Source organism: Watersipora subatra, chromosome 11, assembly GCF_963576615.1.
Source record: "Watersipora subatra chromosome 11, tzWatSuba1.1, whole genome shotgun sequence".
Taxonomy (NCBI): domain Eukaryota; kingdom Metazoa; phylum Bryozoa; class Gymnolaemata; order Cheilostomatida; family Watersiporidae; genus Watersipora; species Watersipora subatra.
Genome location: NC_088718.1, coordinates 24,376,845 through 24,402,411, shown reverse-complemented (window position 1 = coordinate 24,402,411; position 25,567 = coordinate 24,376,845). Strand labels below are relative to the sequence as shown.

General features: G+C 36.4%; 1 protein-coding gene across 1 annotated transcript; it reads right to left on the bottom strand.

Moving 5' to 3' along the window:
* Window positions 1-488: 488 nt before the first annotated feature.
* On the bottom strand, window positions 489-25,567 carry LOC137408339 (small conductance calcium-activated potassium channel protein-like). Its single transcript, XM_068094835.1, has 11 exons — window positions 25,526-25,567; window positions 14,969-15,084; window positions 12,834-12,999; window positions 10,878-11,142; window positions 8,244-8,473; window positions 6,756-6,932; window positions 5,973-6,157; window positions 5,752-5,867; window positions 2,662-2,802; window positions 2,083-2,178; window positions 489-1,275 (listed from the first exon to the last, which is right to left on the bottom strand). The coding sequence occupies exons 2-11, from the start codon at window positions 14,994-14,996 to the stop codon at window positions 1,138-1,140; spliced, it is 1,542 nt and encodes a 513-aa protein (XP_067950936.1). The 5' UTR covers window positions 14,997-15,084; window positions 25,526-25,567; the 3' UTR covers window positions 489-1,137.

Here is a 25,567-nt window from a genome sequence, read left to right as displayed (position 1 = left end):
TGAAGTACACTAATATACTTACCTTATATACTCATATGCTTGAAGTACACTGATATACTTACCTTATATACTCATATACTTGAAGTACACTAATATACTTACCTTATATACTCATATACTTGAAGTCCACTAATATACTTACCTTATATACTCACATACTTGAAGTAGGTTGTACATCTTTGGTACAAGCCTTATTATTATTAGAGAGAAGTTTGAGAAACTAAAGTAGAGATTGATGATCAATAACTCTATATATAGTTCTATATTTTACTTTTCAATATAAAATCTGAAACACAAGTCTCAAACCATCAAACAAAAATATAACAAAAATTAAAACAAAACTCTATAATAAAATCTATAATAAAAGAAAATAAATGAGACAATAGAATTATATAGTAGAGCCACTTGTAGAGACATTTATGTCTAATCATATCATAGACATGATGAGACATAGATGACTATGTTAGCGACTCATTGATTTTGCTAGAGATTGTCAATGAGCATACAATAAAACAATAAAACACATATATTCTGCACAACACATTGCCATGAAACTTTCTCAATCTGTTACAGAATTGTTTTTGTTTACTTTTACACAAAAAACAGGTTTCAGCGTTGCAAGTTTCTGTACTTATTACATTTTAAACTCTGCAATATAAAGTCTAGTAAAGTTTAGCAGCACTATTAACGACTTCTAATTAATAGTAATATAATTAGTATAATATATTAGAAAATAAAAAATTAAACTACAATAGATTACCTAATAGTTAATACTATGATAGTTACTGAGATTTGTGGCTCGCTGCTATTGAAAGTATTGCACAGAATTTTTCTTCTTCATAAGTTTTTCAAACTCAAAAGCATAAAATATACCAGTTCTAACAAACGACAAGATTGTCTATAAAATTTCATTCTGAAATAGCAAGTTAAAATGTTGACTTATTTGAATACAGGGCATAAGTTGTTTTTGTTGAACTCATAAATATTTCTTGCGTTATTTCTTCTTATATCTGCAGTTTTTTATGTTTCAACAAACTGCATGAAATAACATTTGCAACTTGAAAACAACAAACAATTCGAATGTGAGAGTGAGCAGATGATCATGTAATTGCTGTTGTATAAACTGTTATAACGCCCCTACTCATCTCCCCCTGTTAGATAATCAGCTTGATGACCTTGACCTCCAGCAGCATCAGAACGTTTTGTGTCTCTTCTTTCTTTCCTGTTTGCCATAACTCTACATAGTTCATCTAGCTTTCTACCGATGTGCCCAACCTTTCAATGCAAACACAAGACAAAGTTCCTTAAATACCAGTTTAACCAAATTTGCAGGCTATCAGGAGAGCGGTTCGATTATGATGCAGGCCTCATTTCACTAGAACCATATCACAAGTATCATATCGCTAGTATCATATCGCTAGTACCATATCGCAAGTATCATATCGCTAGTATCACATCGCTAGTATCATATCGCTAGTATCATATCGCTAGTATCATATCGCTATTATCATATAGCTAGTATCATATCGCTAGTATCAAATCGCTAGTATCATATCGCTAGTATCATATCGCGAGTATCATATCGATAATATCATATCGCTAGTATCATATTGCTAGTATCATATCACTAGTATCATATCGCTAGTATCGCTAGTATCATATCGCTAGTATCATATAGCTAGTATCATATCGATAGTATCATATCGCTAGTACCATATCGCTCATATCATATTGCTAGTATCATATCGCTAATATCATATGGCTAGTATCATATCGCTAGTATCATATCGCTAGTACCATATTGTTCATATCATATTGCTAGTATCATATCGCTAGTATCATATCGCTAGTATCATATCGCTAGTATCATATCGCTAGTATCATATAGCTAGTATCATATCGCTAGTATCATAACGCTAATACTATGTCGCTAAAATTATGTTACCAACATCATTGCTATCGCGACTGCCACTTACACTGGTATTGAAAAGTTGTTGAAAGCTATAATACAACGCTATTGGAGTATCAATAACGACTTAACGAATATCGAAAACTCAAAGCTTACACTCACAGAAAACTCACCTGATTTTTCATAGTTTCAACTGCACCTTCTATATCATCCTGTTTAGTGATAATGTTCTCTACTGCATCAGATATGAATGATTGGTTCTTGTACACCTGTAGATACACATGACTGATACCTGTACACCCGCATATATACTTGACTGATACTTGTACACTTGCATATACACATGACTGATATTTGTCCACCTGTAGATATAAATGACTGATGCTTGTACACTTGTATATATAAATGACTGATACTTGTACACCTGCATATACACATGACTGATACTAGTACACCTGCATATACACATGACTGATACTTGTACACTTGTAGATATACATGACTGATATTTGTATACCTGTAGATATACATGACTGATCCTTGTACACCTGTAAATATACATGACTGGTTCTGGATTAATACCAAAAGAAGAATACTTGCTTTTATATAAAATATCGCATTTAATTTAATGAATAGTCTTTGAGAAAAAGAAAAACTTCATGTTTGTACAAAGCAGACAACTTCAACAACCTGTGACCAAATAAATCTGCAAATAGGGAAAAAGCCACATCTGGAAAGCTGTAACTATTTACCTCCAAGACCGTAACTTGGCTGTCTACCATCTTCCGTTGTTCTTGCTTTGTTTTTCGGATATTATCAATGGCTTTCAACAGCTTCCTTTGGTAACCTCGGATTATTCCTTCATTTTCTCCATTCTTTCTCGCTCGGTATATCTAGGTGAAAATAAAAATAGTATTGGACCTTAGGCTATGTACAGAGGGAATTATTGTTTTGGTATTTTGAAACATATAGTTATAAGAAATTACAAGAATTGCTAAAAGATTTTAGACTATTGTGGTGGACGCCAGACCAATACTTTACACTTCTTGTAAATATTTTATTATATGTTTGTATATATATTTTATATGTCTGTAAATATTTTATTATATGTGTTGTCCTTTTTTTATTATAGCCTTGTTACTCGTTATGCTATCAATTGTCGTCGTTTATGTTGTCATATCAACGCACTAGCGGGCCTAAATATTCACATTGTTAGCCGGCGTTCTTACTCAGTCCCGTTAGCCGGAACAGGCAATTTTATTGTATATAAGGGAGCAACGCTTACTTAGTAGAGCAGAGCAAATGGCCGTACGCTCCTCGGCTAGTGAATTTCCTTTGCTAATAAAACATTGAATGAAATCACACGCAATATATTTCTGTATGAAATAATCTAGATCGTGCCAAGTAAAGGCCAGCAAATTCCTTTACACTATTTATAGATAGCTGCAATTATCTTCTCTTGAATGTGGCACTCTCAACTATACGAGAGCTTCAACCCTGGCTTCACCAGGTACACCAGGTACAGCGGGCACACCGGGTAGATCAGGTACAGGAGTACACCAGGTACAGTGGGCGGACCAAGTAGAATGGGTGTACTTGGTACCCCAGGTACAGCGGGTACCAAGTACACAGCGGGCACACTAGCGGGCACACCAGGTAAACCAGGTACAGCAGGTGCACCGGGTACTGAAGAGATATCCTAAAAATTAACACGTTACAGATTCTACAACTGTATTTTATCGCAATTTAAACATTCCTTCATTTTTGTTTAATCTTAATTTTAAAAGTGTAAGGAACACCGGCTACAATAGGCAAAGCTTACTTTCCAATCATAACCCAAAACCAAAACCATGCTAAGAAAAAATCAAAATGGTTTACATCTATATACAGTGAAACATGGATAACTCAAACCTCACGGGACCGAGCGAAAGTGTTTGAGTTATCAGAGCGTTCAAGTTATCAGAGCACAGTCACAAGTGAATATATTTATCAGTAGATACATATACAAACTACATGTATATATAAAACTAAAGTATAGGTTGTTTGTTGTAAGTTAAAGGGCATCTGATGTAGAGTTTTAAAGTATTTATCAGAAAGTATAGACATTTTTATACACTTGAGATCTGTGTGTTGTTTTAGGTGATGTGACTGCCAGAACTTTTTCAGATTAAAATTGGCAAAACCTAATCGCGGTTAAAACGCTCAGAAGACATTTTTTCTTCCGAGTGTTTTACTCGAGATCAATTTTGCCAATTTTAATCTTAAAACGTCTTGTCAGTCACATCACCTAAAACTGCAAACAAATCTCAGCCCAATAGAAAATTATTTATTCTTTCTGATAATTTTTAAAACTGGACATAAGTAAACATTTATGACTAATGCAAAAAAGCATGCTTTACATCTGATCAGTTGTTTCTGATTTAAAAAAACTTATCGAGTGTAGTCTGTGACAAGGTATTTTTTTTTGACAAAGATCAACAGTGTGACTTATAGTAGAAATAGATTTTAAATGGTTATTATAGTCCTTAAAAATTGTTAGCCTTTTCTAACAAAATTGGCCCATCAATAGGTACGCCTTCACTACGCACTTGTCTAAGCCAAGTCAATAATACACCATCCAAATCATCGTGCGACGTTGAACGATCTCTTAGCCTTGATGAATTTTGGTCACATAACGATCTTATTCTTTCTTTTTGTTTAATCCATGTTGACACTGTACTTTTTGGAAGATTTTCTCTTTTTGATAATGCTGATAGCTTTTGTCCTGCTTCGATTTCCTCGAGTACTTTAAGTTTGTCAGAAGGTTTCCACGCTTTTCTTTGCTTGCGTGGTGCCATCGTAAAGCGGATGTCTGTTGTAGCGGACGCCAAGCCACGAGCCTATTTGTGACATTTTATCTTTATGTATCCGCATATAATCACTGTTACAATATGTATTTTGCATGCTGTGTCTATCTTTATTAAATTTTTATCGCTAATACCTTCTAACGTTGATAGCTTGGCCGTAACTAAGCGAACGTCTTAGCGACCCTATTAATCATTTTTATACGATTTTTTTTTCGGTTTCATTATACGGTACGGGGGAAATTATATGTACACTATACGCGTATAAAACGCGCTTTCGTTAAGAAAGCAGAGTAGTCTCAGCTCCGCGACTAGTGGAAATTCCTTCGAAATGGATTGAACGGAAACCACGTTTGTGAATTCGGCAAAAAAGTGTTCAAGTTAATGGTGCCGAGGTCGAGTTATATAAAGCCATTTATCATTGGGCATGGACCAAGCAAATCCATTCAAGTTAACTATGTGTTCAATATATCCGAGGGCGAGTTATCCATGTTTCACTGTATATATTCCTGAAAGTTGGTCATGTGTGTATTCATTCATCGTTGTGATTGTACAGTTAAAGCTATCAAAATCTAGGAATAAAGACTCCATAACACAGAAGTTTGATCTCAGAACCTCCCGTTCACCAGTCCAACACCTTGCAAATTAAGCCATCCGAGCTTGATAGCTTTGCTAGGCAATATATGTCGCTATATGGGAGCAAATACTTTACCGCTTTCCATCACAACGCAAAGTGACGGCGTAACGTCATGAGAAGTAGTAGATATAATTAGTAAGCTTGATCAATTTATTCATTGGCAATGGGCCATGCTAAGAGCAGGTGACAGGCAACTCTCATTATTTCTCATTGTTTATAATCTGATTTTTAATACCGAACAACGCCGGGCATCCAGCTAGTTTAATAACATGTAAGATCACACGCTAAATGCTGACAAGCGTGAAGCAAAATCTTCATACACAGTGAAAGACCATATAATAATGTGTCACGTTTATACTTACTCTCCAACCATAGCCTAGGATTCTTGCCGCTGAATTTTTCAACTTCTTGTCCAACTCAACGTCTATGACAAAGTTGTGAACATATTTCTCAGCTCGTGAAAGTTCCAACTTTTGAGCTGCAAAATTTTACAAACATTAGGCTGCAGCTTATTACTCAGACATTCAAAACAAACCTTGTTTCTCCTATCTTTACCATAAGTAGGCCTAAATCTTCGGCTTACCAAGAACAGCAACGACGAGGGCTGTACAGCCAGCCCCGAGCATCCCTACTGACACAGATATGGCTCTGCCACAGTATGTGTGCGGCACAATATCACCATAACCAACAGAGAGGAATGTTATAGCAACAAGCCAAAGTGAGTTCCAGTAACTCTCATGTAAAACAGCATGGTCCACTTCACAGACTCTGTAAAATAGCAACAGATCATCTGCCATCTCTCATTCATTAGGTTCAACGTTCTCGAGAACCAGCAATGGTTTACACTTTTAATGGACAGCTGTATATGAGCTGTAAAAAACAACTCCACTGTTTAAAATCATGTCTAAATAGCTACTCTATTTAAAAGAGATGTATATTAATACAATGACATCACAAGCGTCAACCAATCACGTTATACTCTGCCTACTGGATTTTCATTGTGATTGGTTAGTCACTGTAATCGATTAATTACTGTGATTGGTCAGTCATTGCACTTAGTTAGCATTGTGATTGATTAGGTAGTTCTGATTGGCTAATCACTGTCACTGGTTAGTCACTGTGATTGATTAGTCATTGTGATTGATTAGTCATTGTGATTGATTAGTCATTGTGATTGGTTGGTCATTGCGATTAGTTACGGTCAGTAATAGTTTAGACATGAAGGCAGGTAAATATATAGTCATTTCAACAGCAAACATTACAAGGGGATAAAGACTAGATTTTTTAATGAATAACACGGTACGTGTTGGCATCCATACACCTTTAGTACAGGTTTGCTAAATATATACATATAATGAGTTCGTACCTGAGCGCCCAGCTACCAATGAGGAATATAGAGGTGATAAGGACAACCATGACATAGACAGGGTGAAGGTACATGAGAGACTTGAAGATGAAGTAGAATGTAAACTTTGTCTTGTTGAGAGCCCCCAGAGACTGTGACCTCGCATCAGCAAACAGTTTGCTATGTAGCAGCATCACTCTAAAATCAACAGCTTGCTATGTAGCAGCATCACTCTAAAATCAACACACGTCGTTGTCTCTCAACAAACATACGCGGAGGAAGGCTGTTTACAATAAAAAAGAAAAAAACTTTACTGTTTTGAGCCAAATTTTCTTATAAGCAAATATTTGTAACTTACATTTAAAAGCAAATCTTGTGAGCTATTGCCCAGTTAATGTCTTTGCAACAGAGTGTTTTATGGCACCCAGTTTAGAGAATTTATGTTACAGAATGAGCTGGCTGGTACGCATTGCATTTCTAAGATTGTACACCTACTGGCGTATATTTGAGAAGTAGATAAGATTGTACACCTACTGGCACAGATGTGAAAAGTAGATAAGATTGTACACCTACTAGCACATATGTGAGAAGTAGATAAGATTGTACACTTACTGGCACATATGTGAGAAGTAGATAAGATTGTACACCTACTGCCACATATGTGAGAAGTTGATAAGATTCATACGGCTAACTGCGGGGTCACTTATGTGCTAGTACAACTTCACTGTGTTGAAGCCTAAAGGTACCAGATCTTGAGCTGGACAACGAGAAAGGTGGATTTTTCTCAAAGCATTTCTTCTTTTGTAAAAAAGACCTTAAAACAGAGCCGACTGTATGAATGAATAAGGCAGATTATAAATATCGCGTTAACACAGCAATCAGTTTATATCAGTACTACTGTTAACACAGCAATCAATTTTGATACTGTCAATTAGTTTCTTGACCCACCTACAAGTGTTGACAATGCTGTTTATACAAGATTTTAGACAAAAGAGAGTTTAAAAAGAACTCCAACATTGATTGTAACATAATTTTGTTGGTATTTTATTGCCTAACTACCTAACCGAAAAACATTTTTATGTCACTGATCAGAGTTGTTTTCTCAAATAGGTCATTGCTATTACTATTATTACTATGACTATTATTGCTATCATTACTATTCCACTTTTATCATTATTATAATTATTAGTGATGTCATAGAAGTGTTGTCACGCTTGAATGTTGCTCCACCCAATACTTTAGTTTAGCTTTGTCCACTCTTTAGCTTGGTTCCGCCTATGCTTTAGTTTGGCTCTAGTCACTAATTAATTTGGTCCTGCCCATTTTTAGTTTGGCTCCGCACACACTTTTGTTTAGCTTTACTGAGATGATTGCAAGTTTCAAAAATGCGAGAAAACTTCATAATCGCTCCTTATGTTATATTTTTATAGTTATCATTTTGTATTTTATTATTACATCATTATTTTATAGATAAGCTAAAAGATAAATATCTGAAAAATTCGGACTTGCCTGCAAAGTAAATATAGCCTCAGAAACATGGGAATTGAAAGAACAACATCGAGGGGCACTTGCACCGTAACCTGGCTCTCATTCTGAAAGTCGTAGGAAAGCCATTGGAAGGCGATGTCACCAGGTATGGGATGGATGGCACAGATGATCAGCTCGAGACTTATCTGGAAAGCGCTCTGAGGACTGATGGCAAGAAGCCAGTCTTGCATTCCATTATCTATCATGTACAGCTGCAAAATATTCGAAATACTATAAATATTTAAATTACAAATATATTTATTTATTTAAAACAAATGTTTTTTATTTAGACACTACACAGGTATGCTATTATGCACCTAATTTACATCTCAATCAATATATACATCTCAGAGTTTGTCTGTCTGTGTTCCGGTCTGTCCATCTATAGCGATTAGTATCTAGCAATGACGATTCCGCTATCGCAGAAGATTCGATCTCGGAACCTAGTGTTCACCAATAAGTGTAGCAACCTAGTGTATAACCAATTAAGCTACACAATATGCATTGGGCTCATAGGGCGATATGAGTCGTTATGTGGTTAAAATACACATAGCACTCTGCAAAGTCACTAAAGCTTGCTCACGACTCTTATTAGTAAGTTGGCTTACTAGCTTACTCAAATTAGTCATTGGTAATGTGCCAGGCTAATAGCAAGTGGCAAGCAACTACATTACCTGTTACTGTTTATAGGCCGTTTTTAACACCCGGGCAATGCCGGTTCATAAGATAAATAAAAAATTACTCAATCTTTACTATAATAAGAGCCATGTCTGTGTGTCTATCAATCCAAAGCCAAGCTTAGAGGTCAGGAAAAACATCGCTTTCAACAGGATTTAAACATGGATCTTTCATCTTGGTAGACTGACACTACCACCTATGCCAGTCGATCGTCTTCTCATATTATGGAATAGTTGTACAATTATTTATTACAGCTGATGATCTCTCACAGCGAATCGGACTGATAAATTATTAACAATTGCAAATGATAAAGTATAACTACAAGGGTAAGAGATTGGTGAACTAATGCAATATTGGTATATGCAGCTGTGTGAAATCTGAGTGCTAAATCAGCCAAATTATTTCCTGTTTGTCTAATTTCAACAAAGTTGGTTGAAGCAATCTTTCTTGAGTCGAGTTTATGTAAAACAATCTGTTAGTACTATTTTATACTGCGGAATTTTACGTAAAATTATAAAATGTTGATCTATGTTTGTGTAAATAGCTAAAAATGTATTAATGCTTGGTGACCAATGAAAATATCTAGTCTCAACTATTCATTTAAGGGTATATTATGCACATACCGATTTGTCATGTTTTGCTGCAGTTGAACAATTATATGTACAAGTAATTAGCAGCACAAGATACCAAATTTATGTGATTGGAAACTAAAATTTTAGCTTTGCAGTTTGTTCGTATAGAAGAGCAGACAACTCTCTAAAAGAAGCCAAATTGGATTTATTGCAGCAGTAATTATGCAGGTATTGATGTTTTTGTAGTGGGTGTTCATTCACACGTGTATTGATTGCTGCTGAGTATTATGGATGGCTGGTTGTGCTACAGGTAGGTTAGCTGCCCCAGCATGCAATATCATTATGCATACACCTTAGCTGAACCTCCTATGCGCTAGACATTGCTGCCAACTAAACTACAGCACCTACCGTATATTTCCTTTGTAATCATTAGTTAACAGCTTCTAGAACCTGTTTGTATCATTGAAATTAGTAATTGTCAAAGCTGTCATGCGATTGGTTGAAGTTCAACATAGCACCATTTTTAATCCTTCATAGTTGAGGAAATGTAATTTCAGCCTTTTGTTTTCCTCGTGTGAAAAACTTGACGAAACTTTGGAGCTATCTGTATAATAATATAGCAAATTATTAATTTTATTTTCTGCTCTCCATATTATAAGTTTACCACCAGAAAATTGTCTCAAATTCTTTTACTTCTTATACATATTTCTCAATTACAGAGTTAGAAGTTGACGATTATAAATGGTACATCTAAAAGGAAGACTACACGAGTTTCTCAACTATGAATAACGCTGTGGGAGTTGTGCGTTCATTCTTTATTTCATTTTCCATGCCACACTGCATGCCCTCACAGTAGCACATTGTGATCTCTTCAGTCATTTGTACATTTATAAGACATCTTAATGTTATTGTTATCAGTTTTATTGTCTGCGGCAGTTCTACAAATTATTTTAATTATTTTGACAGTTGCATACAAACACTATTTTATAATAATTGTCATTAGCAATTTATCTGTAGTATAATGTTGGGTAGGTGCCATATTAAAAGGTTTGTAAGTGGGTTGTGTTCCATCTATGAGCGAAGTCACTCAAAGATTATTACAGCTTATTATTAGCTATTGAAAAGCAGTTTAGCCAATCATTAAAGAGGTAAAAGTCAACCGCCTAATGGAATGAGCAATCAATGTTAAAAAGCTGACATCTTGGCTAAAATTCTATTGCGTCAGTTGAAAAGTAAATTGCTTACACAAATATGCCTCAAAATGGCGGCTATGTATCTGGGTCGTAATCCAAACTCTCATGCAAAATTGGTTACATACAATATAGACATTACCTTTATATGACCTTTACACGCAATATAGACCCACCTTTAGATCGATGAGGTGAAACCAAATTACCATTCCAATGAGATCTATGGTAGAAAGAGTGATAAAGACTTTGAGAACAATGGCCGCTGCCGACGTGTTAGTGTAGTCGTTGTCAGCAACGATAAGTTCAGTGTGGATTATCATTAGAATTATTCCAACTAATCCAGTGACAAACGCAACATCGCTGACGTTTCTACGCTTGCGAAACAGCTCTTTCCTCTGTGCCAACATTTCTCCGACATTTTCAAATCGCGTCTGTTTAAATCTGAAAGAAACAGAAAACGATAATGAGAAGAGTGTCACGAGGTGAGAGTGTCATGAGATAAGAGTGTCATGCGGTGAGAGTGTCACAATTTGAGAGTGTCTTAAGGTGAGAGTGTCACAAAGCAAGAGTGACATGAGCTGAGAGTGCCATGAGGTGAGAGTGTCACGAGGTGAGAGTGTCACGAAGTGAGAATGTCACGCAGTGAGAGTGTCAAGATGTGAAAGTGTCACGAGGTGAAAGTGTCATGAGGTGAGAGTGCCACGAGCTGACAGTGTCACGAGGTGAGAGTGTCACGAGATGAGAGTGTCATGAAATGAGAGTGTCTTGAGGTGAGAGTGTCACTGACCACCAGACTTTCCACATTTTTAGTGGCAACAACTTTAGAGGAAGAATACATTCTTAAAGGTTGACTTGCAACAAAATTCACATTACAGTTATTCGGTATCAAAAGATTCACCATGTCTTACTCTGTTGTGTTGTAGGTGCCAAATACGTGGAAATTTGATTACAAGCTCTTGAAAGCTCAATAACGAAACGCCGCCGTAGATTGGAATCTCTTTATTTATCTGACGTATTCATTACAGTTTGGTTATAGTCTTGTCACGTGATGTTCTCATGTGAATTGAAAGGCCAATAAAAAGCTCAATATAAACTTATCGTAGCATTAGTTTATGACAAACACTTCTGGTTTTACCAAAGATCCCGTATCAAATATAGATACTCGCTACTTTACAGTTTTGTTTCGGCCTGGTCTAATCGGCAAGTCGTAATCTGATCATGTGACCCAATACTTCGCAAATAATCTTTGCAGCCCTTTTCGATTATCACAGGTGACCAACAGGCTCGTCATGATTATCAGACAATGATATGTACTCCTTCGAGGTAAGGTTAAAAAGTTAAATGAATTTTTACGGTAAGTTATAAGATATCACTGCTAAAAGTGACAGCATTACAATGACGATAAAACAGACGCATAAGAACAATAGACATTGTTTTATTGAATGCGTGAAGTATATTTGTGAAAATATTTTGACGAATAAGGTTGCATGAAAGTGTAAACAGAAACCATCTCTCACAAATGCGTCACATTTGAGCCATTTTGGAAAGAGAATCCAAACTACGGCGGTCTCGCATGGCTGCGATTAACTGTTTGTTTTTTAGCTTTTAAGAGCTTGTAATCACATTCCCATATATTTTGCACCTACAACACAACAAAGTAAGACATGGTGAATCTTATGATACCAAATAACTGTAATATGAATTTTGTTGCAAGTCAACCTTTAACAACAATGTACTAGATCATACTTCATACATATATCATAAATATACAGCATATAGAAGTTCAGCTACAGATATCAATATACTAGATCATACACATATAGATTTATGTGGGTTCACTACTCGGTTCACTATTTGGTGGTTAAATCTTTTTGTGTCAAACTATGAAAAGCTGTCTGACTTTGTGGAGCCATAGCCTGACTTGTAATTAACAAACTAGCCATGAATTTCTGAAAAGAATGCTGGTAATGGCAGAAAGAGCTCTCACTTTACCGCGTAGAAACAAAGTCCCATAACACCAACTTATCTCAGACCATTGTTAATAGTGCTAGACTTAAATGAACAACCTAAAAATATATTTCTGCTTTGCACTCTGTACATTTTGCTCCGAATCTCCAATTAACAAATCTTACTTTGACCACTTTTTGCGTCCCTTTTTTTTTGCAGCAGCGCCTTTCTCCATGTCATCTTCAGTTGAGGTATAGTTTGGTTGGCCATTGCTTTGTACTAGAGGTACAGTTGGGTTCTCTACTGTAGCAGACATGTTGTTCAAGTTGCTTGAAGTGGCCTTCAACTTTTCTACAAAAGCAATTTATTATACTAGCAGAGACTTGACTCAGACATCACTAACTTTTCAACTCCACTTTCTCAACCATTTGATGAAAATCACTGTTGAACCGTTTAAACAATTTAACTTTATAAATTTAGAAAACATATCTTAATTCACCTATTACTATCAATATTATAAGAAAAACAATGTTGGAATTTAGTTTTGGTTGTATATAAGAAACTAAAGTCAATTAGAGACTAGGAGATGTTGATTTGCGGCTGATGAGGGCTTCTGAAATATTGAAAAACAAACATAGTAAGATGAAGTATTAAAAGAGGAAAGAGGAAAGCCAATATGCAGCATGTAATAGGTATGTTTGAGCCAGTTGACAAGCTCAATAGAAACAAACACAGTAAGCTCTAATAAAACAGCAGGAAATTAGAGAAACTTTCCACAATCAACTTTTCTCTTTTTAAAGATATTTTGAAGTGCCACTTGAAATTCCATCGTAATTTTCTCTAACCATGCAAAAGCATTTGAGTGCCTAATGAAGTAGCGTATTTCTGTATATCGATTTAATAGCTACCGGTTTTGTTGCTTAGCAACAGTATACATAGCAAATCATTATTTGAAATTCGACACTCTTGATCACTTCGAAACAAAATACCATTTTGGTAGGATGGAGAGTCACATCGATACCAAACTCGTATAAAAACTCATATATATACTCATATAGGTAACATGCAACTCATATAAATAATATATATACTGATAAAGATAGCACACAACTCATATAAATAATCATATAAATACTCATAGAGGTATCATGTAACTCATATAAATAATCATATAAATACTCATATAAATACTCATAGAAGTATCATGCGACTCATATAAATATTCATAGAGATATTGTGTAACATATAAATAATATATAAACTCATAGAGGTACTATACAACTTATATTATATAAATACTCATGGCGGTATCATGCATTAAAACAGTAAAAACTGCTAAAGATGGATTTAATGAAATCAATAGATACATATGTCTTGGTTAGAGAATGAAATTGTATAAAACTATCAACATAAGAGATGACATGCAATGCTGCTACAACATAACTCTCACGAAGTGTGCTCTAGAATAACATCATGCCAGCAGAATATCATTATATAGTCAAGACAATACTGTTACTATGCTGATTTTACTTGCTCAGGCAATATCTACTTTGAAACCAAAAACGATAGCAAAAACAGTAGCTAATGTGTTAATCACTATTATAGTACATGTAAGTAAACAGTGTGCTAGTCATTGTGCCACAGTTGGCCCACTTGTCACTGACTTGCCAAATAATCAAGCTAGTGACATTGTCTTTGCTATTCATTTGAATTTGTAAGCCTTTTGCTAGTTTCTTTACAAAAAGTGTCGAGCTGGTCACGATTAGTTGAACAGTCATGTTAGTCGATATTAGTTAAACAGTCATGTTAGTCACTATTAGTTGAACAGTAATGTTAGTCGATATTAGTTGAACAGTCATGTTAGTCACTATTAGTTCAACATTTAGGTTAGTCACTATTAGTTAAACGGTGTTGTTAGTCACTGTTAATTAAATGAACATGTTAGTCACTATTAGTTGAATACACACATTAGTCACTATTAGTTAAACAGACAAGCTGTTCTCTATTTTTAAGGTTGATAATGTTCTGTCTGAACATTATCAACTTAATTCAGCCAAGTGAGCAATCCTTCAAAAATCGAGTTTGAAGTCTGCTTTGCTTACTGTGAGCAGAGGCTGTGCGCATGTTATAAGAGCATTGTTACACAAACAATGACTCTGTTGTTTTGGCTGAGTCCAGTGTCAAACGTTCTAGACCACGGCTGAATTACTGCTCACCAAAGTATAATTGTAATCATCAATGAATCTCCATTAGTTGTTGCATCCAACAAAAAAGATATGCGTTAAGATTTGTAAATAAGATTGCTGCATAAGATGCTTACCTGTAAATGAAGTCAACTCTGATTCCATGATTACAATGTTATGTTGTGAACAACTCGAAGTACCTGCAACTGTTGTCACATCCTAAATGAAATCCAATCAGCGGTAAACATCCAACCTGCAACGAAAATAAATCTTAACGTTAAACCCGCTAATATGAAGATGGAATTTTTTTACCATTTCATGAGTTAAAAAGTATTACCAGATTATATTATAAAATTCATAACTATAGACTAAAGCGATGAAAATGAATAATTTAAAAATATGTATGAGCTGTTTTTACTAATAAATGAATGAGCTTGGAAGGATCATGAACGTTGTCTGACAGTCAGCTAGTAAAACCGAGTCATATAATGCGTCTCTTCCGACATATCCAGCTAATATGATCCTTAGCCAGTCACAAGTCCCGTCAATAGATAATGGCTTTGATGTAGGTGAGAGGTCAAAGACATCATAAGAACCTAATTAGACACCTTGTATTGAGAAGAAGTCTAATTGAATCTGCATGACTATTTTCATTGGCGGAATCCTCTATTTCATTCAGCTAATGCCGCTTAAGAAATCAAAAATAAGGATTCTAAAGCTGTCGCTGATGCATGTAAGTTGAAAACCATTGATTTAGCTAAGAACTACCGAGACAGACGATTGGCAGAAAATGGCAGCGGGATTGTTGGGGAAACCTGTTACAGGCTGAGAGTGGTTCGGAAGAGATGTAAAGATAAAAGAGGCTATCTCAGCTACAGCTGTTCAAGTCTCAATGCATTTGCAAGCTGTCTAGTTTGCTTGGTAATCCCCAGTAGATGTGATACGCTTGGTTGGTAGACACTGGTAAATGCGATATGATTGGTTGGTAGACTCTGGTAGATGTGATATGGTTGGTAGACACTTTTAGATGTGATGTGTTTGGTAGACACTGGTAGATATGATAGGTTGTTAGGTAGACACTAATAGATGTGATATGGTTGGTAGACACTGGTAGATGTGATATGATTGGTTGGTAAACTCTGGTAGATATGATACAATTGGTTGGTAGACAAGGATAAAGGAATGGGTTGCTTTTTGAACCTTGATAAATGGGATACAGGTGGTTCCTTGATACTAAATGTGATACAGGTGGTTGCTTGATACTAAAAATGATGTTGTTGTTAGTTGCTGGACAGTAATAGATGTGATGCTGATAGATACATCTAATGAAAGCAACACATCAGTAACTACTTTGATTGGGTATGCACATGCGAGTTATGCATGTACATAATGCACAGTAATGCATGCACATCGGTAATTCAATATTTTCAGTGTCACCTAATTTTTTTGATGATCATTAGCAGCCTATGCTCATTGTATTCTCTTAGTGCCTTTATCTGATGATCTTAAGTAAAGATCTTTTATGGGTTAGTAGTCTGGAGCGCATGCCTTGAACCACAGGCCCTCATTTGATTCCACAGAGACCACTGTTAGGGTCAAGCAAGGATCCGACCTTATACCACTTTTACCAAATACAAATCTGTCTGAATGCAAGGGAACTGGTATTGCAGACAAATGGCTTTCTATATAAACTTCTATATATATTCTTGTATGCAGTAGACACGCCAATAATAAATGAATTATTGTGTTTTATCACCATAAAGTCTTATAAAAGACTGTTATGAAAGTCTATAATTTAACTGTTTGCAGAAAGATCTAAAACCAGAGACTTGCAATCAACTGATTGGAATTGAATGTTGGGAATTCTGACCAGTGATAGCCTTGAGCTACTTCCTTTACAACTCAACAATACAGAGTCCACCAAACAAGTTCACCAGACAAGAGTCCACCAGTCCACAAGACAAGAGTCCACCAGACAAGTCCACCAGACAAGAGTCCACCAGACAAGAGTCCACCAGTCCACAAGACAAGAGTCCACCAGACAAGAGTCCACCAGTCCACAAGACAAGAGTCCACCAGACAAGAGTCCACCAGTCCACCAGACAAGAGTCCACCAGACAAGAGTCCACCAGTCCACAAGACAAGAGTCCACCAGAAAAGAGGACTTGTCTGGTGAAAAAAGAGTTGGACTATTGACCCAGCATTAAACTATAAATCAGCGGGCTGCACTATTTAAACAAAGTAGGCTATCTAGAATGTCTTAGAAAAAATGACTCTTAAAATTAAACAAAAATTATCATAATAAATGGGCATGCATATTTAATAGAAACAAGAAGTTAGCAGGTGGCAATCGAAGATAAAGTCACTGATGACAAATATCAACAATGCGTAGGAAACATAGTTACACACAGGCAGCATGAATGAATAATTCATTAGATCAACAGGAGTATAAGACCTGCACTGCTTATTCAAATACTGTTTATGTAAGTAGAAGTGGTTCGAACTGCTCGTCAGCGTACACTCCCCATGTCACCAGCCAGCTACATTGATTATTTCTCTTATACTTCAACTCATATCAGAATCATTTAAACTTACCCTTTGAATAATATTTATTATGCTCATTGCATCTATCATTCGCCGCTTTAGTCTTTGCTCCGCAACTCCTTTATGTTCACACAGGGCTTTAGCTATCAAACTAAACGCTAGCGAGAAGCTAAGGCTATATAGTCCAATGTTTGGCAAAAGCATTACTGGTGCTCGCTTCTGGAGTTGGTTATAGTTTAAGCAGCTTTTATTGGTTAGTAACCATAGTTAACCGTAGTTAACCGTAGTTAACCGTAGTTAACCGTAGTTAACCATAGTGCTAACCGTAGTTAACCATAGTTAACTGTAGTTAACTGTAGTGCTAACCATAGTTAACCGTAGTTAACCGTAGTGCTAACCATAGTTAACCGTAATGCTAACCGTAGTTAACCGGAGTTAACCGTAGTTAACCGTAATGCTAACTACATATTTATATTATTAAAAATTAATAAAATAATAAGAACGTTTCAAGAAGCTTGTTAGCCAATAAACAGTCAGCATGTGTTTATAAGTCAGCATGTGTTTTATTAAGCAAATGTAGCGAAATTGTAGCGATATCCACGATGTGACGATTTTAATTTTTACTTACCAAAGTATGAACTGAACAATAGAATTGCTAATTCATTTAATATTTTGTCAAAAAAGAGATGTATAGTACTTTGAAGTCTACTTTGTGTAAACTTTTGTTTTTGCATTTACGACGCCCCATGCCACTACATATTTATTTAGCAACCTCGCTGACTAACATTGAAAATATGCTGTCATACTGGTACAAATCCCACAAGTACACAAACTAAACAAATTTTTATCAAGAGATAGTACAATCTGAATGTGGTTTCAATAATCCATGTAAAATTCTCAGTATTTGCTGTATTTTAGAATAAAAACATACATAAAATATAAACAGAAAACTGTGATATTTTTGTGTGATTAACTAGAAAGTATATTGTTTTGCAAGTTTTTTTATCTAAGAATAGTCGTATGACAATCTAGCAGCTGTATAGAACAAACTGGACTGACAGGTTGCTCAGGTCAGTTGCTTCCTAAAGGCAGCTTTACAAAACCTTCAGTTCATTGGAAAATAGACTATATAATACACATTATATATACACATTATCCATAGTTCATCAGCCAAAAGAAAAAGGTTAATTTATCTGATCATATAGCGGTTTAAAAAGACTAATAAGAGGTGTTTAAAGTAGAAAACTTAGAAATACAGTAAGTGTATCAGCTACAATTGGAGTCAAAATAAGTCACGCCGCTTTAGCACGCATAAAGAGCTTGCCTTTACCAACTTTTGCTTTGAAAGTCGGAATCCAGTTACAAATGACAAACTAAACAGTCAGAAACTACAGGCAGTATTTGGTTGCTATAATAAACAGCGACTTAACCTGCTTTTCTGTCATGATGTAAATAAGAATTGTCCCTCCTACACATATGATACCAACATGAAATTTTAGGAGCTAAACCAGATACAACAGTGCTGATTGGTTAATTGGTTTACCAACATTTATACTTTTCCTTGGAAGTCTACGATATACCACAACTTTGAGCCTCTGCTCCTGGAACTAGCAATATTGAATTAGACAGAGAGAGACTGAGGAGGAGCTGACATCCAAATGCTACTCTTGACGGCTAGTGAAGCCTTATGGTAAGGTTTGGATGCTCCTATTCAACACACTGATCACTCTGTGTCACTTTAATAACTGACACACAGTATCAACTGGATGTCTTTTGAAAATGAGATATAAACACGCACAAATATGTTCCTTTGTTCGTTTACAAAATTTTTTAGTACAAACCAGAGAAAGAGAAGTCAGAGTCACATACTCATCACTAGGCTGTCTCATCTTTTCCATTCCATGTTTAGCTAACTTTGTGTTCAATGTCTAGCATTTAGTCTTACTTATATGGAAATCTGAAAAATCTGTCTCATGCGATAAACTCACGTTTATATCCAGTTGCTAAGTAAATAGTCATGAACGATTATCAAAGAACTCAGTAGGCAACAGCACAAGCCATAGGCTCGCTCTTTAGGACACACAATTAGTGTGTGTCAATCTGGTCTGAGTCAAAACAAAGATTTGACGGACACATGGCACGCGACATTTCATACTCAATTCGCACCCATTTGACATGCTATGACAGGTTATGAAAGGTTACCATGTGCATGAGCTTAACAATTAGTATTATTAAAGCTAAGAGCAGGTTGGTGCAAGCTGCAAATTTAGAAATTGATCGCGGAAAGCAAAAGATGTTTGAGCTTTAAGGATGAGAGGAAGTTAATATCCTCTAGTTGATGGCCAAGTGAAGCAAGAGTGCCAGGCTGCCAGTGTCATGTTAGCCCAGCTAGCGGGATAGCGAGTTGATAGTGAAATGCCTTTATTTACTAATAATAGTCTAAAATAGTATTAGCTCAATTCCAAAACTAACCAAGGGGCACCCCACCCCATCTTTTCTTAAAAGGTGGCTTGCAACAAAACTCACATTACAGTTATTTGGTATTAAAAGGTTCACCATGTCTTACTCTGCTGTGTTGTAGATGCAAAATATGTGAAAATGTGATTACAAGCTCTTAAAAGCTCAAAAACGAACAGGTAATTGCAGCCATCATGGAAATGCCGTAGGTTGAAATCCCTCTCCAAAACGGCTCAAATGGGAAGTAGTTGAACACGATGTGCTTCTTTTTACACTTTCATGCAAGCTCATTCATCGAAATATTTCCACGAATATACTTCACAGTCATACCATGTCTATTGTCCTTGCACGTCTATTTCATCATCATTGTAATGCTGTCACTTTGAGCACTGACATCTCAAAACCTACTGTAAAAACTCATTTAATTTTTTAACATTAGCTCGAGGGAGTGCATATCATGCTCTGATAAAATGAGGAGCCTGTTGGTCACCTGTGATAGTCGATAAATGCTGCAGAAATTGTTCACACCATTTGGCAGGAAGTATGGGTCACATGATCCGATTACGAATAGATGATTAGACCAAGCTGAAACGAAACTGTAAAGTAGCAAGCATCTATATTTGATAAGGTCTTTTTGATAGAACCTGAAGTGTTTGTCATAAACTAGTGCTACGAGATGTTTTACATTGAGCTTTTTATATTGGCCTGTCATTTTGCATGATAACATCGTGTGTCAAAACGATAACCACGTCGTGTTAAGTACGTCATCGAACTACAGGGATTAAAACCTTCAACGTTTTCGTGATGGCTGCGATTAACTGTTCGTTTTTTAGCTTTTAAGAGCTTGCAATCACATTCCCACATATTTTGCACCTACAACATAACAGAGTAAGACATGGTGAATCTTTTCGTATCAAATAACTGTAATGTGAATTTTGTTGCAAGTCAACCTTTAAGCAAGCTGGTGTTATTGCTTAAATATTTCACTGAGCCAGTTAAAATGAGTAGGTAGGGGCAGACCTTGAGTGACTCATTACCCTCAAGTCTCTCATTGGAGTGTACACATTGAATATGGTATACATGTTGGAGTGTACACATTGAAAATAATATATATGTTGGAGTGTACTGGTTGAAGATGTTATAGATGTTGAGATGTACATATTGAAGATTTTACACATGTTACAGTGTACACATTGAAAATCATATACATGTTGGAGTGTACACATTGAATATGGTGTACATGTTGGAGTGTACACATTGAGTATGGTATACATGTTGGAGTGTACACATTGAAAATAATATATATGTTGGAGTGTACTGGTTGAAGATGTTATAGATGTTGAGATGTACATATTGAAGATTTTACACATGTTACAGTGTACACATTGAAAATCATATACATGTTGGAGCGTACACATTGAATATGATATACAAGTTGCAGTGTACACACTGACTATGGTATACATGTTGGAGTGTACTGGTTGAAGATGTTATAGATGTTGAAATGTACACATTGAAAATGGTATACATGTTGACATGTACATATTAAAGATGTTACACATGTTGGAGTGTACACATTTAGGAGGTTATGGAAAGCGTAAAAGAACGCCTCATACATGTATAACAGAAATGGACTCTCTGCTTGAAACTTTATTTGCTGGCTCAACTTCATTTCTTTGACAAATATGGATGCTGACATTGAGGGATGTTGAACGCTGCTAAAGTCATTGAGTGCGAGAGAATGCACTGGACACAGTGAAAAGCATCCGCTGTCACCCTACCATATCATAATGCTGACCTAAAGACTCACATAATTCTAACACTCAGGGGAAGCGAGACTGAGATAGTGAACTCCTTTTATGACCTGGAAGCTTATTGGTCCAGAGAAGTTATTAGCCATGCGAGTATAATAGTGCAGTAGTTGCTTGCCTATGAATGCAGTAATCATTTCTACACAAGCAAACTTATTCATTTAGAAAGTGGAATTACCAATTCTATTGAATGCATTTTAAAACCAGCACCATCAACTGCAAACCTCTTTATTTTAAACGGTTACTAAGCTGATTAGAAATAATTTATTATGGCTTCTGAAGAATATTTGAATTTTCTTTATGTAACATTTTCAGCTAAGTTTTTCAAAGAAGTACATATAAAATTACTTCAACTCAGCTATTGCGTAAAGTTACAAGGTTTAGGCTTTATAAAACAACACATGATATAATATGGACATTATGAAGCTGCGACACAAAAATATGAGTTGTAAACTTTATATTTTAAGTTCACACAAGGAAACTTGAGTACGGCCTCTCCAATGCTGCCACCTTTAGGATTGATTGCGACTATGGTGTCAAGCCAACTGCAGTGTCAAGCCAACTGCAGTGTCAAGCCAACTGCAGTGTCAAGCCAACTGCAGTATCAAGCAAACTGCAGTGTCAAGCCAACTGCAGTGTCAAGCCAACTGCAGTGTCAAGCCAACTGCAGTGTCAAGTCAACTGCAGTGTCAAGCCAACTACAGTGTCAAGTCAACTACAGTGTCAAGCCAACTGCAGTGTCAAGCCAACTGCAGTGTCAAGCCAACTACAGTGTCAAGTCAACTGCAGTGTCAAGCCAACTACAGTGTCAAGTCAACTACAGTGTCAAGCCAACTACAGTTTCAAGTCAACTGCAGTGTCAAGCCAACTACAGTGTCAATCCAACTGCGGTGTCAGGCCAACTGCAGTGTCAAGCCAACTGGCAGGGTCAAGCCAACTACAGTGTCAAGCCAACTACAGTGTCAAGCCAACTACAGTCACAAGATCAGGCTATTCCCATTCCCAGGCTACAAGATGCCAGTGAAATGATAAAAATTCTCAACCTCATTGAATTTTTCAGTAGGTGAGACTTCGGGAAATATAACTTAGCGCTGGTCAAATAGGTGGTCGCCGGCGAATCAGCCTACAGTGTAGAGAGGATAACACTCACATTCAGTGTAACTGGTTACTGATATTTGCACAGCACAAACCCTTCTAGTTTGATTAGAGGTCCAGTTCACCATGTATGACAATGTTTAGCTATAGAGTATATCGCTATGTTTAGCTATAGAGTATATCGCTATGTTTAGCTATAGAGTACATGGCTATGACCATGTTTAGCTATAGAGTACATCGCTATGTTTAGCTATAGAGTATATCGCTATGTTTAGCTTTAGAGTATATGGCTATGACTATGTTTAGCTATAGACTAAATGGCTATGAATGTGTTTCGCTATAGAGTATATAGCTATGACTATGTTTAGCTATAGAGTATATAGCTATGACCATGATTAGCTATAGAGTATATGGTTATCACCATGTTTAGCTATAGAGTATATGGCTATGACTATGTTTAGTTATAGAGTATATGGCTATGACTAGGTTTAGCTATAGAGCATACGGCTATGACTATGTTTAGCTATAGAATATATGACTATGACTATGTTTATCTATAGAGTATTTGGCTATGCCAATTTTTAGCTTTAGAGCTTTGGTGCTTCTAACTTCGTTTATGCATACATAAGCTTTCTAGAAAAAAGGCTCTCCTTCAACTTTTCATAATTTTTTGATTTTGCCACTTATAAAAAGCCACCATTCACCGGCTAACGTTACTGTTGGGTCAAAAATTCAGTTCGCAGTTGTCACAAAACAATAGTGCATATTTAGAAAGAATGCTGTCGTGGGAGAATGCTTTACTCGAAGTTCATGAATGTAAAGACACGATGAGAGGAATCGATAGGCAACAGAACTGTCTAAACACTTATTGTTTATATGATTGCAGGAAGCATAATGCAACTGCATGATCCATTATCCAAAGTCTGCGGTCGATGCAGTACCGGATAATAAGTGATCTGATACAACAATACCTCATGGAACTTGCAAAGACGGGAAAGAATCATGACATGGTCCCCGACAGCTGATCGATAGGTAACCAACGAAGTGAGCTGAGCCCGAGAATGTTTGTCGAGCATGGTTCAACCGGGCAATTAGTGTCCGGAGTTCTAATGCACAATATTCTCTAGAGATTAGGACAGCAGATAGAATAGTCAACTCTGCCACTTACATGTATATGCCTATCTATCCGCCGTCTCTTTGCAGGAAACACTCCGTCAGTAAGCTAGTATACACATAGAAAGAAGCTCAAGTTCCCGATTTTCATAACGGTCGTCTAACACGATTAGGAATCCACAAAATTACAGCCAATCACCTTTGCTGATTACACAAGGATGTGCCAGAGTTGCAGAAGTTATATACAAAAATAATGACTGAAATAGCAAGATCATCAGCCTGGCAGCACACCTGACACACCATCAAGGAACAGAATGGTAGCCTGGCAGCACACCTGACACACCATCAAGGAACAGAATGGTAGCCTGGCAGCACACCTGACACACCATCAAGGAACAGAATGGTAGCCTGGCAGCACACCTGACACACCATCAAGGAACAGAATGGTAGCCTGGCAGCACACCTGACACACCATCAAGGAACAGAATGGTAGCCAAGTTGAAAAAATGTAGTCATATGTGATCATCCAGTACAGAATCAACCCATAATTTTATGTGCAATACATCTCAATGAGGCAAAGAAACAGTAAATTTCCTACAGCACTAGGATAGTTCCTTGAAATACTAAAATAGCTGAGCCCCCATTTTCCTCACGCTATACGAAGTTTCCCTCTCCAAATCAAAACTTTTGCATTATCTTTCTACACAGGCATAGACCTCCCTGTAACCCATTCAATAGGCAAAAGGTGAGTTTAAAAACTCAACACTAGATTCTTGACACAGGTTCATTGGAAGGAAGATCTTGTGCTGCAGACGTAATAATTATCTGATAGTTGTTAGCAAATATTACATAACAGCTACACAAATTTAATGCACTTCTTAGCGGCTTGTATGCGAGCTTTCATTTTACATGGTTTACCGCTAGTTTAGCTAAACCTTTCGACGCCCTCTAAAATGTGTGCAAAAAACCTCACATTTTGCATACTCTTTCCACAGTTTCCTCCCAGCATTTACAAAGTTTCTACCTAGAATTTGCACAGTTTCTACCCAAAATTTGGACAGACTTTACCAAGCATTCGTGCAGTTTTTACTCAGAATGTGCACTGTTTCCACTCAGCATCTCGTAGCTATAACAGTCAGTTTTAATAAGTTTCTACAGAAAGCGCCTATAGAAGCTCCGCAGAAGCTGTACAAAATCTGCATGAGGTTTCTGTGTAACATTTCCACGAACCATTCATAGCCTTAGCTTGGCTCCTTCTAGTAGAAATTCAACGAGGTAACAATAAACACACCATTCGCTATTGGCTGACAATTCTTTAATATTATTCTCAACGCATGCATATATTTGCATGTAACTTTTGCATACTCGTAGGTGGTTTACTGGCCTGCCGATAGTAATATACCTTCAAAACTCAACAAGTTATAAAAAAGGATAAAAATTGACGACTAGTTAAAGATAATTCATTAGCTCATTAGCGTTTGTCAACTTTAATAAGAAGTCAGATATGTTAAATTCATGTTCACCTCGAGTATATCACAAGTTAAACACTCTTTTCTATTAGGTGATTTAGGCTATTTTGTTTGTATAATAAGATAGTACACCAACATGCAGTCATCCGGTAGCTCATGGAATGCATTGTAGTTAGAACGTTGCAGAAATAATCTCCGCACTCACCTGAGAGGGGGCGAGAGTGTCGACGGCACAAGTACAAAGGCT